The 13,318-nt window shown below is 55.5% G+C and overlaps 2 protein-coding genes across 6 annotated transcripts in view; one reads left to right on the top strand and one right to left on the bottom strand.

The window, feature by feature from the left end:
- The window catches only part of HDAC7 (histone deacetylase 7), a 36,212-nt gene extending 33,977 nt beyond the window's left edge, over window positions 1-2,235 (top strand). For all 5 annotated transcript variants that reach the window (XM_045829014.1, XM_045829016.1, XM_045829015.1 and 2 more), the window contains 2 exons: window positions 796-931; window positions 1,083-2,235. In XM_045829014.1, the coding sequence (XP_045684970.1) occupies window positions 796-931; window positions 1,083-1,128 (182 nt within the window). In that variant the 3' untranslated portion in view covers window positions 1,129-2,235. The remainder of the gene's footprint in view (window positions 1-795; window positions 932-1,082) is intronic.
- A 944-nt stretch (window positions 2,236-3,179) lies between these two features.
- On the bottom strand, window positions 3,180-10,837 carry SLC48A1 (solute carrier family 48 member 1). The gene is made up of 3 exons (XM_045829019.1): window positions 10,595-10,837; window positions 4,929-5,096; window positions 3,180-4,374 (listed from the first exon to the last, which is right to left on the bottom strand). The coding sequence occupies exons 1-3, from the start codon at window positions 10,728-10,730 to the stop codon at window positions 4,238-4,240; spliced, it is 441 nt and encodes a 146-aa protein (XP_045684975.1). The 5' UTR covers window positions 10,731-10,837; the 3' UTR covers window positions 3,180-4,237.
- Window positions 10,838-13,318: the final 2,481 nt, after the last annotated feature.

Raw genomic sequence — 13,318 nt, forward strand, 5'->3', positions numbered from 1 at the left:
GAATTTTCTTCCTCAGCTCAGCATCTGTGGAGCATTTTACGTAAAGACCCATGATCTATGCTAGGGAACGAATAAATTAGATTTCCTCACATCTGGGTGGGGCTCAGTAGGGGAACGCAGGTAACATAAAAACACTGCTGGAACTTTATACGGAGCCCTCATGCTGGGCCAGGCTGTGGGTGTGCACCATGGACTTGACTTCTCACAATAGACAGGGTGGGCATGTCCACATGGGAGCCCAGGGTGGGCGACTGGTTTGCTGATGGCCATGCAGAGCAGCCGTGATGACAGCCAGCTCTCCCAGTGCTGCATCCTTCCCTCCTCCCATCTGCCCCTGTCCTGTGTGCGGGACTGACCATCGCTTGGGGCTGATGTGAGTAGAACCCTGTGCTCCAGGAGGCCAGGGCTCAGGACCTGTGAGGTCTCTCCGATTCAGACTGTCCATGGAGAAGTGGGCCCTGCGGTGCTCCTAGGGAGCCCACTCCTGCGGGTATGGTTCAGAGGCCACCTTTCAGCCAAAGGGCTAGGAGAGTGGCTGGGCACCTTCTAGGCCACCTCATAGCCACACGGAATCTGCTCTGTCCCCCTTGTCAGGGCTGTGGGGGCCGAGCTGAGGACGGCATTGTGTTGAGGGTAGAGGCAGGTGAGAGTACCAGTCCCAGACTGAGGATCCACCTACTACTCTCAGACCTATGGCCTGAGACATGCAGTCTCAGTGTTGGTCTAGAAGGTGTGGTGTGGCCAGCTGGAGGGACTTGTTTTCCCCACTCTTTCTTACTCGACTTCTTATTCCAGGTAAATACTGGGGCTGCATGCAGCGCCTGGCCTCCTGTCCAGAGTCCTGGGTGCCCAGGGTGCCAGGAGCCGATGCAGAAGTAGAGGCAGTGACCGCACTGGCATCCCTCTCTGTGGGCATCTTGGCGGAAGAGAGGTAATGCCAGACCCCCAGCTAGCAGCCTCTCTGCCCCTTGTGCCCTCCCAGCTTGTGGGTCCCAGACTCTGGCACAGCCATGCCAGCCTTCTTACTCTTCCTGAAGCTGTGCAGAGGCCCTTTGTGCAGCCCCTGGCTTTTCTTCCCCCAGGCCCTCAGAGCAGCTGGCGGAGGAGGAAGAACCTATGAATCTCTAAGGCTTTGGAACGGTTCTGCCGGCCCACCCTACCCATCAGACCTGGTTCTCTTCTCACCTCTGGCAACAGAACCTGCTCCTGGGGTCTTCAGAGATCCTCTGGGCAGGTAGTTGTGGCCAGAGAACAGCCTCTTGACAGTGGCCCCAAGGAGCCCGAGAAGGCCCCTGGGTCTGATAGGGACCAAAGAGGACCCTGAGGAGGCAGGCGAGGCAGCCGGCCAGGCCCCAGTAGGGTTCTCGCAAGAATGGAGCCTGCCCCCGCGGGGTCCGGGCCCCTGCTGGGTCCCCATTCCTCAGGACTGCACAGAGGAGGACTGGCTCAGTTGGGCCCACCCATGACCACTATTCTTGGCCCACAGACCCCTGACTTTGCACACAGCCCCAGGCTCCACATAGAAATGTGAACTTGGCCTCAGCCAGGGTAGCCCTCCCTAGGCTCTGAGGGCTGCACTGGGGAGAGGGGGAGGGGTAGGAGGAGTCGCTCCTTTTGCCTGTTTACTGAGATGACTGTGGAAGCGGCGTGGCACCCCCCTCCCCCTAGTCCCCTGCCACCACCACTGGGCAGTGAAACAACGGTCCCTCAAGGGCAGTCACCGGTAGGCCTTCCTTCTGGTCCCCGCCCCTGCCAGAGGCCACTCTGCATCGACCATCTCAGTGCCCTGGTGGAGCAGATGGGTGCTCTTGGGAGTCCTGTGCTTCCTGATCCAATGGTGCCAAACCCTCATCTCCCCTCAGAAGCGCAGTGTGACCCCCAGGGATTCCCCCGGCCACTGCACTCCAGGAACGCTCTCTTCCCGGGGTCTCCCTGGCCCCGGCTCTGACTCCTGCCCCGATAGGACTAGCTTGGCTAAGGGGAAAGGGGGTGGGAGAGTAGATGCAAGACATGGGGGAGGGGAGGCTGCCCTGGCCAAGTCAGGGCTCCTGGGGTCCGGGCCTGGGGCCAAGAAGGAAAGTATTTGAGTGTGTGTGTGTGAGTGTGAGTGTGTCTGTGTGTGCGCATCTCTGTCTTCCCAACGACTACCATACCCTGTGTATGTATGCATGTTTTTGTAAAAAAGAAAAAAATGGGGAAAAAAATCTGAACAATAAATGTTTTATTTGCTTTAAAGGTGCATGTGATAGGGTACCCCGGCGATGAGGGGTGTGTGGTGGGCGTGCAGCTCCACAGCACGGCGTGTGGCGTCTGAGGCAGCGTGGAGGCGAAGGGGCCAGCCCCCCTCTAGCTCCTCGTCCTTTGTGGCAGCGGCCCTGCGGGAGAATCCGTTCCTCACACACCCTACTAGTGCCCCCGCCTGCCCCACCTGGGGTAATAAAGAGGCGGCAGCTTTGGGCTGAGTCCATAGACAGAGGGCCCACTGGGGGGTGGGGAGGGATACATCGTCGCTCAGACCCTGCTCACTAAGTCACCCTGAGGAGTATCAATCCGACTTTCCTGGGCTGCAGTCCCAGGCGGGAGATCAGGTATGTCATCGTCGCCTCTTGGGGCTTCTGTTTACCAGTTCAAGGCCCCAGAAATAGACACTGTGTTTGGTTCCTGCTGTAAAACACGACTTCTTTAGAGCACACTGAACGTCAGAGAGAGGGCAGGGGAGGCAGCAGGTCGGGGCTTCCTGCCTCGGTCTTCAAGGGTCTGGGTGGGCCGGGCACCTCTGGCTGGGCAGAGCCTCCATACCTCAGCTTGGCCCCAAGCCCACACAGCCCGGGAGAGGATGAAGGGAAGTGGGTTTATCCCCTTCCCATCTGGCCTGGCCTCTGGGGTGACAGACACTAAATCCCGTGGGGTGGCCGAGGCTGTGCCTGTGAGCATCTTCGCCCCGGCCGGGGCTGTGCCGAGAGCCAGAGGAGAGCCCAGCCGGCAGGTTCCTCCATGCCGAGAGGTCCAGAGGGAGAGGGTCTCCAGTCCCTGGGACGCCAACCCTCCCCTGCCCTCCAGGGCACAATGTGAGCTAAGGAAGTGGCGTCATGAGGTGATGAGACCACAGTACCACCAGCCTTCCTGCCCACTGCTCTCAGAGCACCCCTCCCCCCGCCCCAAGAAACCACTAGAGGCTGTCTGGTACAAATGGTCGCTGTATTTCTGCTAAAGTGACAGTGACACAGATAAGGCAAAGAGCTGAGGGGGTGACACAGGTGGGAAAGGGGCAGACCGTGCAAAATGGCAATCTAACATAAAAAGACACATAACAGTAGTCCCTTCCCTCTGAGTCAGGCGAGCCCTTGGGCTAGTGTATGGGCAGAGAGCAGATTTTGCCCTTCAGAAGGGAGAGGATAAAAGATATAAACCCTAGGTAGGGGGGCATCTCATGGCCGGGGCTGTTCTGGGTGACCTGGGTGTGGCCAGGGGCAGGCGTGAGAAGGGGGAGTGGGAGTGCAGGGCTGGCGGTGCGCAGACACAGGTCTGAGGGGCCCATCAGCCCACATCTCGCTGCCCCCTCCTGAAGCCCTTCTGGGGGCGGAAGCACCTTCCCCGAGACCCTCAGTCTGGCCTCACTGGGGAGTCCTGCTCTGAGGCGTGGGTGCCGCATGTGAGAGGGAGGACTTGGGTGGTGGAGGAGATGACTGAGCCTAGCAACACTCGTGGGAGGGCAGCTCTGGGTGCAGCAGGGACACCGGATTCTCTGCCCATGTGCCCAAGACCCTTGGGGGAACAAGAGGATAGGATGCTGGGGCTGGGTTTGAGGTCTCTACCGGAGACCCTTTCTTGACCTGACCTTCCCAGGTGCCCGCCCCAGCCCGAGGAAGAATTCCTGGAATGTCAGGGGACAAACCACCTGCGCCGGGCCCCAGGCATAGGTCAAGGTCTCTTGGCTCCTTCACCGGTACTCTGGCCATGCTTACAAAGATTCCTCACTGAGTGCTAAGGAAATAGACCCATTTGGAAAAGCTGCCCTCCAGCCAGGCCAATGAGGAGCAACATGGCAGAGCCCCTTTCTACTGCACCCAGGTCTCCCCCAAAGTAGACGGGACAGCTTCCTGGGAGGCCAAAGTCTTCCTGCTGTGTATTTTCTGCCATGGTTCTGGGGTCCCCCAGGGGTGGGGCAGTGCCCGATGTCTCAGAAGCTGAGTCCAGGTCCTGAGGACCCCAGGGTACAGAGACCTCACCCACTGGGTCAGAAGTCACTGAGGATGCTGATGTCGGCAAAGTCAGCCCGGTAGCGGTGGGCGTAGAGGCTGAGCAGGAAGGCCCACTTGAAGGCAATGAAGCTCCAGACGCAGGACAGGTAGTAGCTGTTGGGGTCTGTGAGGCCTGCAGGGGAGAGAAGCCAGACTGTGACTCGAGAGGCCTTGCCCTCTTCCCCAGCCCCAATCCCATAAGCCCGGGGCCACTCCTCTCCAGCCTCCAACAGAGGCTGAACCAATCCTACAGAGACACTCCGTGTGACACTTCAGGGTCTGCAGGCAGCAGGCAGTGCAACTCACAGGTGTGTATCATCTATGATGCTCCTTTTGTCACCAAACCCAGGCTTTACAATCAGATTCCCTAGGGGCAGGGACACAGGTCTTTCTTTCCTTGCTGGTTGCAGCCAGCAGGGGGCCGTCCCATCCCACTACATCGTGCTGCAATTAACCTGCAGGGTACATTGTACTCAGCACTTTTCAAGCATTTCTTTGAACCCTTCCAACCTCAGGGGATGGGTACACTCATTCAACATACTTTAACAGTGAGAAAACCCAGGCACAGGTGGTTAAGTGATGTGCCCAGTCCTTGGATGTAAGCTGTGGAACTGGACCCAAGTCCTGGTCTACTCCTGAGCCCCACACTGGCCCTCCCGCACCCTCCCCTCCAGAAGCGGCCCTCACTCTGGTGCCCGGTGATGGCCAGCACAAGGAAGGTGCAGAAGGTGGCAATGGAGACAGCCGAGAAGAGGACACCCACGAAGAAAAAGCCACGCAGCCCCTTGAGCCAGGTCCTCCAGTAATCCTGCATGTACATCACGTGCGTCACCAGTACCCACAGCGCCAGCACACCTGCAGGACAGGCTTAGTCAGGGGGAGAGACACAGCAGTTCCCCTCTCCTCCCCGCCTGCAGCCAGTGACCCCAGGGACACCCGGGGCCCTTTAGGTCCCACAGCCAGACCTATTTGCATAAAAATGCTAAGACAGTGTCAGTCTTTTCAGTCTCATTCTCTCACTAGGACCTGAATGCAAAAGCAGATAAGAGAATCTGCCTTTTATTAAGTCACATTAAAGAGACTGGCAAAAATATAGAACCATGCCATTCTCCCTAACTTTTGGTTTGGGAAAACATGATTATTTGCACATACACAATGTTACTTGTGTTAACGCAATGGTTTTTTTTTTAATTTTTATTTATTTTTAGAGAGAAGGGAAGGGAGAAAGAGAGAGAAACATCAATGTGTGGTTGCCTCTCATGTGCCACCCCGTCCTGGGGACCTGGCCCGCAACCAGACATGTGCCTTCGATTCCCAACTGGGAATCAAACCAGCAACCCTTTGGTTCACAGGCTGGCACTCAATCCACTGAGCCACACCAGCCAGAGCATCAATGTTATTTTTAATATTACTTTTAAATGCTTAAAAATGTTCTGAGCTTTAATTTCTAACATGGCACATATCAACAGATATAACCCATATAAACAAAATTCTCTTGGTGTTTCACTACTTTTCAAGAGTGTAAGGAGGCCCTGACATTGTGAAGTTTGAGGACTGCTGCAATCCAGCCTTCACTTCCAGGGTCTCCCCTCAATCTACCCTGAGGGCCGCACATGTGGGGAGCAGTCCTCCCACTCTGATGTCCCTCCCCCTGGCCCACGGAGCCCCAGCCTTGGAGCTTCAAGATCGCCCTGCTCAAGGCCACACTCCATGTCTCGCCCTCCAGTTTGCAGCGAAGGGCAGGCCAGACATCCCCAGCCTTTCCTGGGCCCACCCTCTGGGCCTGGCTGGGTGCTTCCCCTACAAGGCCAGCTGCTGCTCAGCCAATACAATGAGCACCCTCTGTGCCAGGCTGTGCCTGCCACACAGCCCAAGGAGTGGAACAAATATCAATTCCACTGTCAAGGGTGTGTGACAGGCCTGCAGGGTGTCCGTAAGAGAGGAATGAGGACAGCGGCGGGCCAGCTTCCAGCCTAGTGGCTGAGGCCCACACAGATGGGGGTCGGAGCAGTCAGGAGACCTGCGCACATGCGCACAGGAAGGCTGGGCATCTGTCGGAGAAAGTGGTTTGTTATCTGTAGCAAGAAAGAGAAGAAAGGGAAGTCGGCAGAGAGGTGGGGGTGAGACCAGTGCTTCGAATGAACCTACGATGTTTTATTTCTTAGGCTGGGTGGGGTGTGTAAGGGCGTTTGTTAAATCATCCATCCTTTTTCACATGCCCAAAATATTTCATAATTTTTTAAGTTAGGGAAAACAAAAGGCAGAGGGGAGCATCGTCACGGAACTATGCTCTGGTTACCAGCTGAGATGTTGTCACAATTCAGGCAGCCTGGCAAGGGACACAAACCACGAGACTGCAAGCCAGGAAGCCTGGGGCCTGGCACTGCTGTGCCGTTCGTGACCTCTCAGAGCCTTACTGTTTCAAGTCTAAACAGGGGCAAGTCCAAGGGTCCTGCCAGCATGGAAACTGGGCGACTCAGGGTTCCACCCCAGTGAGGGTGCAGCCCTGCCAACCCCTGCAGCCTCCCTCCCACCCCGTGTCACCCACCCTCGCCCAGCTCTGCCCCTGTCTACCCCAGCCTTCCTCAGGGTTTGAGAGCCTGGAACGTGGGTCCCTCCACCCCCGAAATCAGGATGAGCCCGAACAAGCCTCTCTCCATTCCGGCTGAGGCAGAAAGTGGGAGCAGGCCAGAGGAGGACAGGGTAGCAACACCACATCTTCAGCCTGCATCGTCCCTGGCGGGATCTGGAGTATGGGCCAGCCATCCTTCCCAGAGTCTTTCCCTATCTCCACCCACACGTCCTAAGTGTTCATCTGGGGGAGACATCTGGTTTTGTAAAGGGCCCTAAGAAGGAGACATTGTTACTGAGTGCCTTTGAGGAACAGTCAGCCGGGCATCTGTCTGGGACAGCCTCACTTACCCTCTGTCTCCTTAATAAGCCATGGGGGGGCAGGGGGACTAGAGTAGCTGAGTTCTAAGATCCTTTGCCACTCAGAGATTCTGGAAGCTAGCTCAGGAGAAAAATAAAGAGGTCAGAGCAATTCCTCTGTGACTCAGCAATTTCTGGGCTAGGAAATGCTGAAATAGGGGCCTATGGAAATGCCTCTCTTAGTCCGCTGGCCACACTCCAAAAGCAGTGTCCCCAAAACACCCACCCCACATACACCCACATACCAAAAAGGGCTGAGCAGGAGGACGAGGAGGGTGGATATATGAGGTGTTTCAGGTCCCAGTTCTTCGTTAATAAGCAGGCACAACCTTCCCTACCTCTCACTTCGCCTGCACGTAGGCAGCACCTCAGAGAAACACGAGCCAAGTCTGGAGGCAGGCCTGTTCTCACCCACCCTGGCTCTCACCACTTTCCGTGGAAGAGAAGCCTCCCCACTAAGTCCACCCAAAGGTGCTCACTGGTCCCCTGAAACAGGAGGCAACTAACTGTCTCTCAGGCCTGAGCCCTCCCCTAGGACACTCTGGGCACCAGGACGCCTGGTCTGCGCAATTCAGGACAGAATGGACAGGTTCCCAGGCCTCCCACCCCACATGTCCATGCCAGACCTCACCCCTCACGCCTCCCAGCTGCTCCACTCTGGGCTCATAAATAGGCCAAGGGCAAGTGGAAGTGTCCCCAGCAGCTCAGTTGGAGGTGAGGAGACAGGAGGTGTCCGGGGAGCTCAGAGGGAAATGCAGACAAGTGGGACGCTGGGCCTGGGCCCTACTATGTTCTTGCACCCTGCCCTCCATCCCTGCCCCCGAGAAAAGCGGGGTCCAGAGCCCCAGCTGTCCTCTAGCTCACTGCTCGGCTCCTGTGGGAAGAACCCAGAGCCATTTAGACTCCTGGGGCCACTTTTCTATTCTTTGTCTCTTTCCTTGTCTGCTAGATGTAGATCAAAATTGTGTGTTTCCCCAGGGCTCCCACAGCAAAACGATTTCTTCTGCAACTGCCTTTCCTCCAAGCTTCTTCTTCCCAGATGCCACTAGGATGGGAGAGAGCAGAACTCCACCTGTGAACACTCTTCCCACTGGACCCAGGGGCTGCAGGCTCACCCTGACCCAGAAACCAGCACCCTCCCCGGCCACTGTCTGGTACTCAGGGACAAGGAACACACTAGGGCTGCCTTCTGGTGACTCAGCAGTTTCTGAGCTAAAAAATGCCAAGTCAGAGTGGGTGCTTACAAATCAGTAAATCTGCTGATGTTTCACCCCCAAAAGAGGAAGAAGTCTGACTGGCTACAGACTCTCAGAGCCCACTCAGGGTGGAGAGGGCGCGTGCATAGCCCTGGCCTGGCAGGCCCTCCCTTGCCCTCCTCCCCCTCCACCACCACCACTCGGCAGCTTGGGCTCTTCCATGGCCACCTCCTGGATGTCCAAAACCAGAGTGTCAGGGAGGCCCCAGGCCCCTGCCCCAGCTGGTTGCTGCTCTAGCGCCTCTCCCTGCAGGCACCTCCACAGCTGGCCTGCCTCAGAGGCAGCAATGGAGAGGGCAGAACTTGGGTCATAGGAAAATCCCAGGACTCCCTGGAGCACAAGCCAGAGGGCTATTTCATGGCCCTCCAACAGGCAGCTGTGACATGAATAAGAGAGGACACAAAATTGCAACATTTCATACCTAAAGGGGGGGAGGGTCTCTGAGATCATTTCCTTCACTGGCATCTCCTCCCACTCCTTGGAGATAAGGAAACTGAGGCCCAGGAGGATTTGAAGGGCCCAAGGCCACACAGACAGCTTGGGCTCACTGTGCCTGGCCGACTCCGATCCCAGGGACGGCCCTCGCACCCCCCCTCCAACCGGCCCCTCATTTCAGGCCTTATCAGTACCACACAGGGTCTGGCCTGAAGACACCACCTTTCTGAGGGGACAGCAGCAGGGAGGACAAGAAACAGGAACAAACTGTCAGGAGAAGAGAACCAGGAGAAACACGGTAGACGGTGAAGGTGCAGGAGTGGCGGGGGAGAGGAGTCAGGGGTCTGTGGATGGGTGAGCAGAGGGGGCCTGGCTGCCCCCAGAGAGGACAGATAGCCACAGGTGGTGGGACATCCAGGCAGGCACAAGAGTAGCCCGGCCAGGGCACCCCTCCCCGTTCCTTGGTGACTCCCCGGTGCTCCGCTTGGCACTGCTTAGGCTGTGGCTATGTACGCCCCCTTATAAGGCAGAATGCTCAACACTGACCTCCCATTCTTTCTCTACCCAGGGACGGCTCTCAGTAAGCTGCTCAGGGGCAATGAGTAAATATGTCATTAGTCCATCTAAGGCTCATGGGGCAGAGGATTTTAGTTATGGAATAAGATCATCATATGTAAAAGCATTATCTTGACATGCATTTTTTCCCTCAAAGTGTGTTTCCCACACATACTATTTCATGGAGCTGTGTAACCTGGCAAGCTATTTATTTACTCTAAGCCTCAGTTTAAGCTTTATATGTAACTTGGGCACAATAATAATGTCAACTTCATAGGATTAAAGTCAGGATTAAATGAGGATGGAAGCAGATTGCTTAACACAGTGCCTGACACATAGAAAGCATTAAAAAAAAAGTTAGCAAGCAGAAAGAGTGTGTTCCATCTTCACACCAGTTCTACAACCCAGAGAGGCTAATGAAATGTCCAGACGGTGAACAGCGAGTACAGATCATTGATGAGCACCTAGCTTCCCACCTGCGCACTGCTGTTCTCACTCTGGTCCTTGCCTCCCCTTCTTCCCTCCTTGAGGCACAGAAAGGGGGGCCAGGTGCGGGGTGGGGGCGTGCAGGTGGCAAGGCGGGTTGTTTAGCAGATTGGTAGAGGAGCCACAGCACAAGGGTGGCAGAGACACCAACATGGTGGGGAAAAAAATGTCCAGTTTCCATCAGATCCCTAGAGTGTTCCTCCAGGTCTCCACTGAGGACTATGCTGGGGTGCGGTCCACACTAGAAGGAGACAGGTGGGCTTCCCCAGGCACCCCCAGCCCTCCTTTCCACTTACCCTCCTCTGCCCTCACCTAGCCCCCAAGGAAGAAGCACTTGAGGGGCGGGACCCTCCAGAACAGGTGTATGTGTGTTTGGGGGGTTTCACACTTAGCGCAGGGAAGAGGCTGTCATAGGGCAGCGGGCGGCTGCGACCCCGCAGGTGTGGCGTGTGCAAACCTCTGAGACCGGACGTCCACACCCGGGGTCGTGCCGGGGCTCGGGGTGCATCGGGTGCCAGTGGCACCTGGAGAATGCTCGGGCCACGACAGGCCCGAGCTGCCGATGGACGTTTTTGGGTAAACACCCCACCTGCTCCCAGGGGAAGCGCCGCCCGTGAGGAGCCTCGGAAGCAGAACGCTTCCTCACGCCCCCGCGACCGGGCCCCCAGCGCTACCCACGCCTCTGGGTACCTGCGAGTCCGCCCATAGCCGCTGTCCCCGGCTGGCTGTAGACTACCGTCCAGACGAGGAAGATGGAGAAGCCGGCCACAGAGCTGAGGCCGGAGTAGGCGGCGCGGAGGCCGAGCTGCAGGCGAGACGGGGCCATGGGCTGCGGGCTCTGGGCGAGAGGGCGAGCGCCGCGGAGAGTCACAGGTGCAGGGCCACGATCCGGAGCCGAAGCCGGGAGCCGCCGGCTGCCCGGTGCTCCGCCCAGGCCCGCCCCCCGCGCCGCGGGCACAGCGCCCCTCTCGGCCGGAGGCCGCCCCGCGCCCGGAGCAGCAGACGGCACGCCGGGAGTTAGGCACCGCGAGGTCGCTGGGCTGTCTGATCCGCAGGGGAATACCGGTTAAAAAGGCAGATCCCGGGCTTACCTTGAGACCTACCATATCCGAATATTTGGACATTGGAGAGGCATGGCAATACATGTTTATAGAAGCCAGCTGCGGTGACTCCTTTTAAAATTTAATCTCTGAATAGGAGACACATTCTCGTTTAAACTTTGAGATTTAAATTTTTTTGTTAAAAATTAAAACATAAAAATCAAAACATAAGAAACGTGAAAGTACCAGTGAGTATGATTCCTCCTTCCACCCTGTCCCTATCAGCCAGGTTCCCTCCCAGACTTCCGTTAAGCACCCTCAGAAGGTACTTCACACTGAAGTTTGAGGATCCTTGCCACCGTCACCTTCTAACCTTAAATACCTGACCCTCACTGACAGCTCCCCTTTCCTTTCATTTCCACAAGCCTCATCCCCCCTCCATCCCAAACCCCTACCACACATCACCTCCACCCTCAGAATCAGATGATTCCAGAGAGTGGAAACTATAGCAGGGATATATTGAGCTCCCGGTGAAGGTCCAGCTTCCTGCCTGGAGCTGGGAGGGAAAGCCCCATCTGACACGGAGTCCTCAAAGCACTTGGAATCTAAGCTGTGGGGGCCCATCACATACCTACCCTCACAGAATAAGTTGTGAGTATTCCGTGCGTTCATTTCTTTTTGCAGCTACAACCAATTATCATGAATTTGATGGCTCACACTAACTCACGTTGATGATCTTATGGTTCTGTAGACCCAAAAGTGGGTCTCCCTGGGCTCATATGAAAAGGACGGCAGGACTGCCCCCCTGGATGCTCCAGGGGAAAAGCTGCTTCCTTGCCTTTTCCCACCGCCTCGAGCCAACCACATTCCTTCATCTTTAGAGCTAACTGCATCACGTTGTTGGACCTCCGCTGCTGCTGGCGTCACACCTCTGCCTTGCTCACTGACTCTGCTCCCTCCCCCTTGTCCCTCAGAAGGACGCTGGTGATTAAGAATCTGGATGATCCCAAATAATTTCCCATGTCAAAATTCTTAATCACATCGGCAAAATCTTTTTTGCCATGTAAAGTAATATACTCACAAGTTCTGGGGACGAGTACGTGGACACCTGGGGTGGCGGGGAGCATTATTCTGCCTGCTATGCCCTTCTGGGACTAATCTCCACGAGCCAGGAAGGTACTGCTTTCCTCCACACCAACACCCCAGTGAGCGCCGGGCACACAGTAGTCACTTAGTAAATTAATAAATGTTTTTGTTTTTGTTTTTGATAAATGAATGCGAGTGAATTAAGGTAAACGTTAAATAACAATCATGCACATGAAGTCTAGGCAGGGCATGATTAATTCACTGCCAAAGGAGTGATATAAACCAGTGTAAATAAACCCCCTTAGCCTCATTTCAGAATGGTCTGGGGGCTTCTTAAAAAAGAAAAGAGCCCAGACTCCGTTCCTAGTCCATTACATTTGAATCTTGGAAGTATATATATTTTAATCAGTTTATATATATATAGAAGTGATTTTAATGTGGTGAGTCAGAACCCAGCCCTTCCCTGGGAGCCGCTGAGGGAGAGAGTGAGCGCTGGGCACTCAGAGGTGGGAGCAAGCCCAAAGGTACAGAGTGCACTGCCGTGGATGGCTTCAGAGCCGGCCAGCTGGGATTCCACTGCAGGTAGGGGGAACATCATGTGCACAGACAGCACGGAGGCAAGAAATAACGTGTCAGGTTGGGAATTTGTAAGTAGTTTGTGGTCTGTGGGTGGAGCGGTGGGTTTTGAAATTAGGCAGGTTCTCAACATAAAAGGCTTTGAATACTCGGCTAAGAAGGCTGTCCCCCCCCTGTGGAGCCAGGGGAGGGAAGGAAGTAGCAGTCCTGTGTTCTAGAAATGTGGCCAGAGTAATCGTGTGAGGGCGAAGAGGCAAATGAAAGACCAGACAGCAGAGAGACATGTCCTTCACCTCCCTGTGCTTTAGTTACCCCACCTGTAACGTGAGGGCAGCAGTGATATCTGCTTCAAGTGTGATGAAAACATGATGTTTAGAAGAGTGCCCCGCACATAGTAGGTGCTCAGTAAATGTCCACAGGTATGATTAGTAGCCGCAGAATAGCTGCTGTGGCAGGAGATGATGAGGGGGGTCTGAAAGGTGCTTTAGGCTGAAGCAGTGAGACTGGAGACAAGGGAGCTGATTCAGGAGATGCTTGAGCTGTTTGAACCTTAAAGGTCAGGTAGGAATTAATTAGCTTGGCAGACAGAAAGGAGGAGAGCAAAAATATTATGAATGGACATATTAGGAGTGTTGAAGAGTAGGGAGCAAACTGGTGCTAGAGCATGAGATTGTGTAAGAAAATAACGAGGGAATAATTATGTAACAGTAGC

This window comes from Phyllostomus hastatus, unplaced genomic scaffold, assembly GCF_019186645.2.
Source record: "Phyllostomus hastatus isolate PE091 unplaced genomic scaffold, TTU_PhHast_1.1 phas_scaffold_93, whole genome shotgun sequence".
NCBI classification, from domain to species: Eukaryota; Metazoa; Chordata; class Mammalia; order Chiroptera; family Phyllostomidae; genus Phyllostomus; species Phyllostomus hastatus.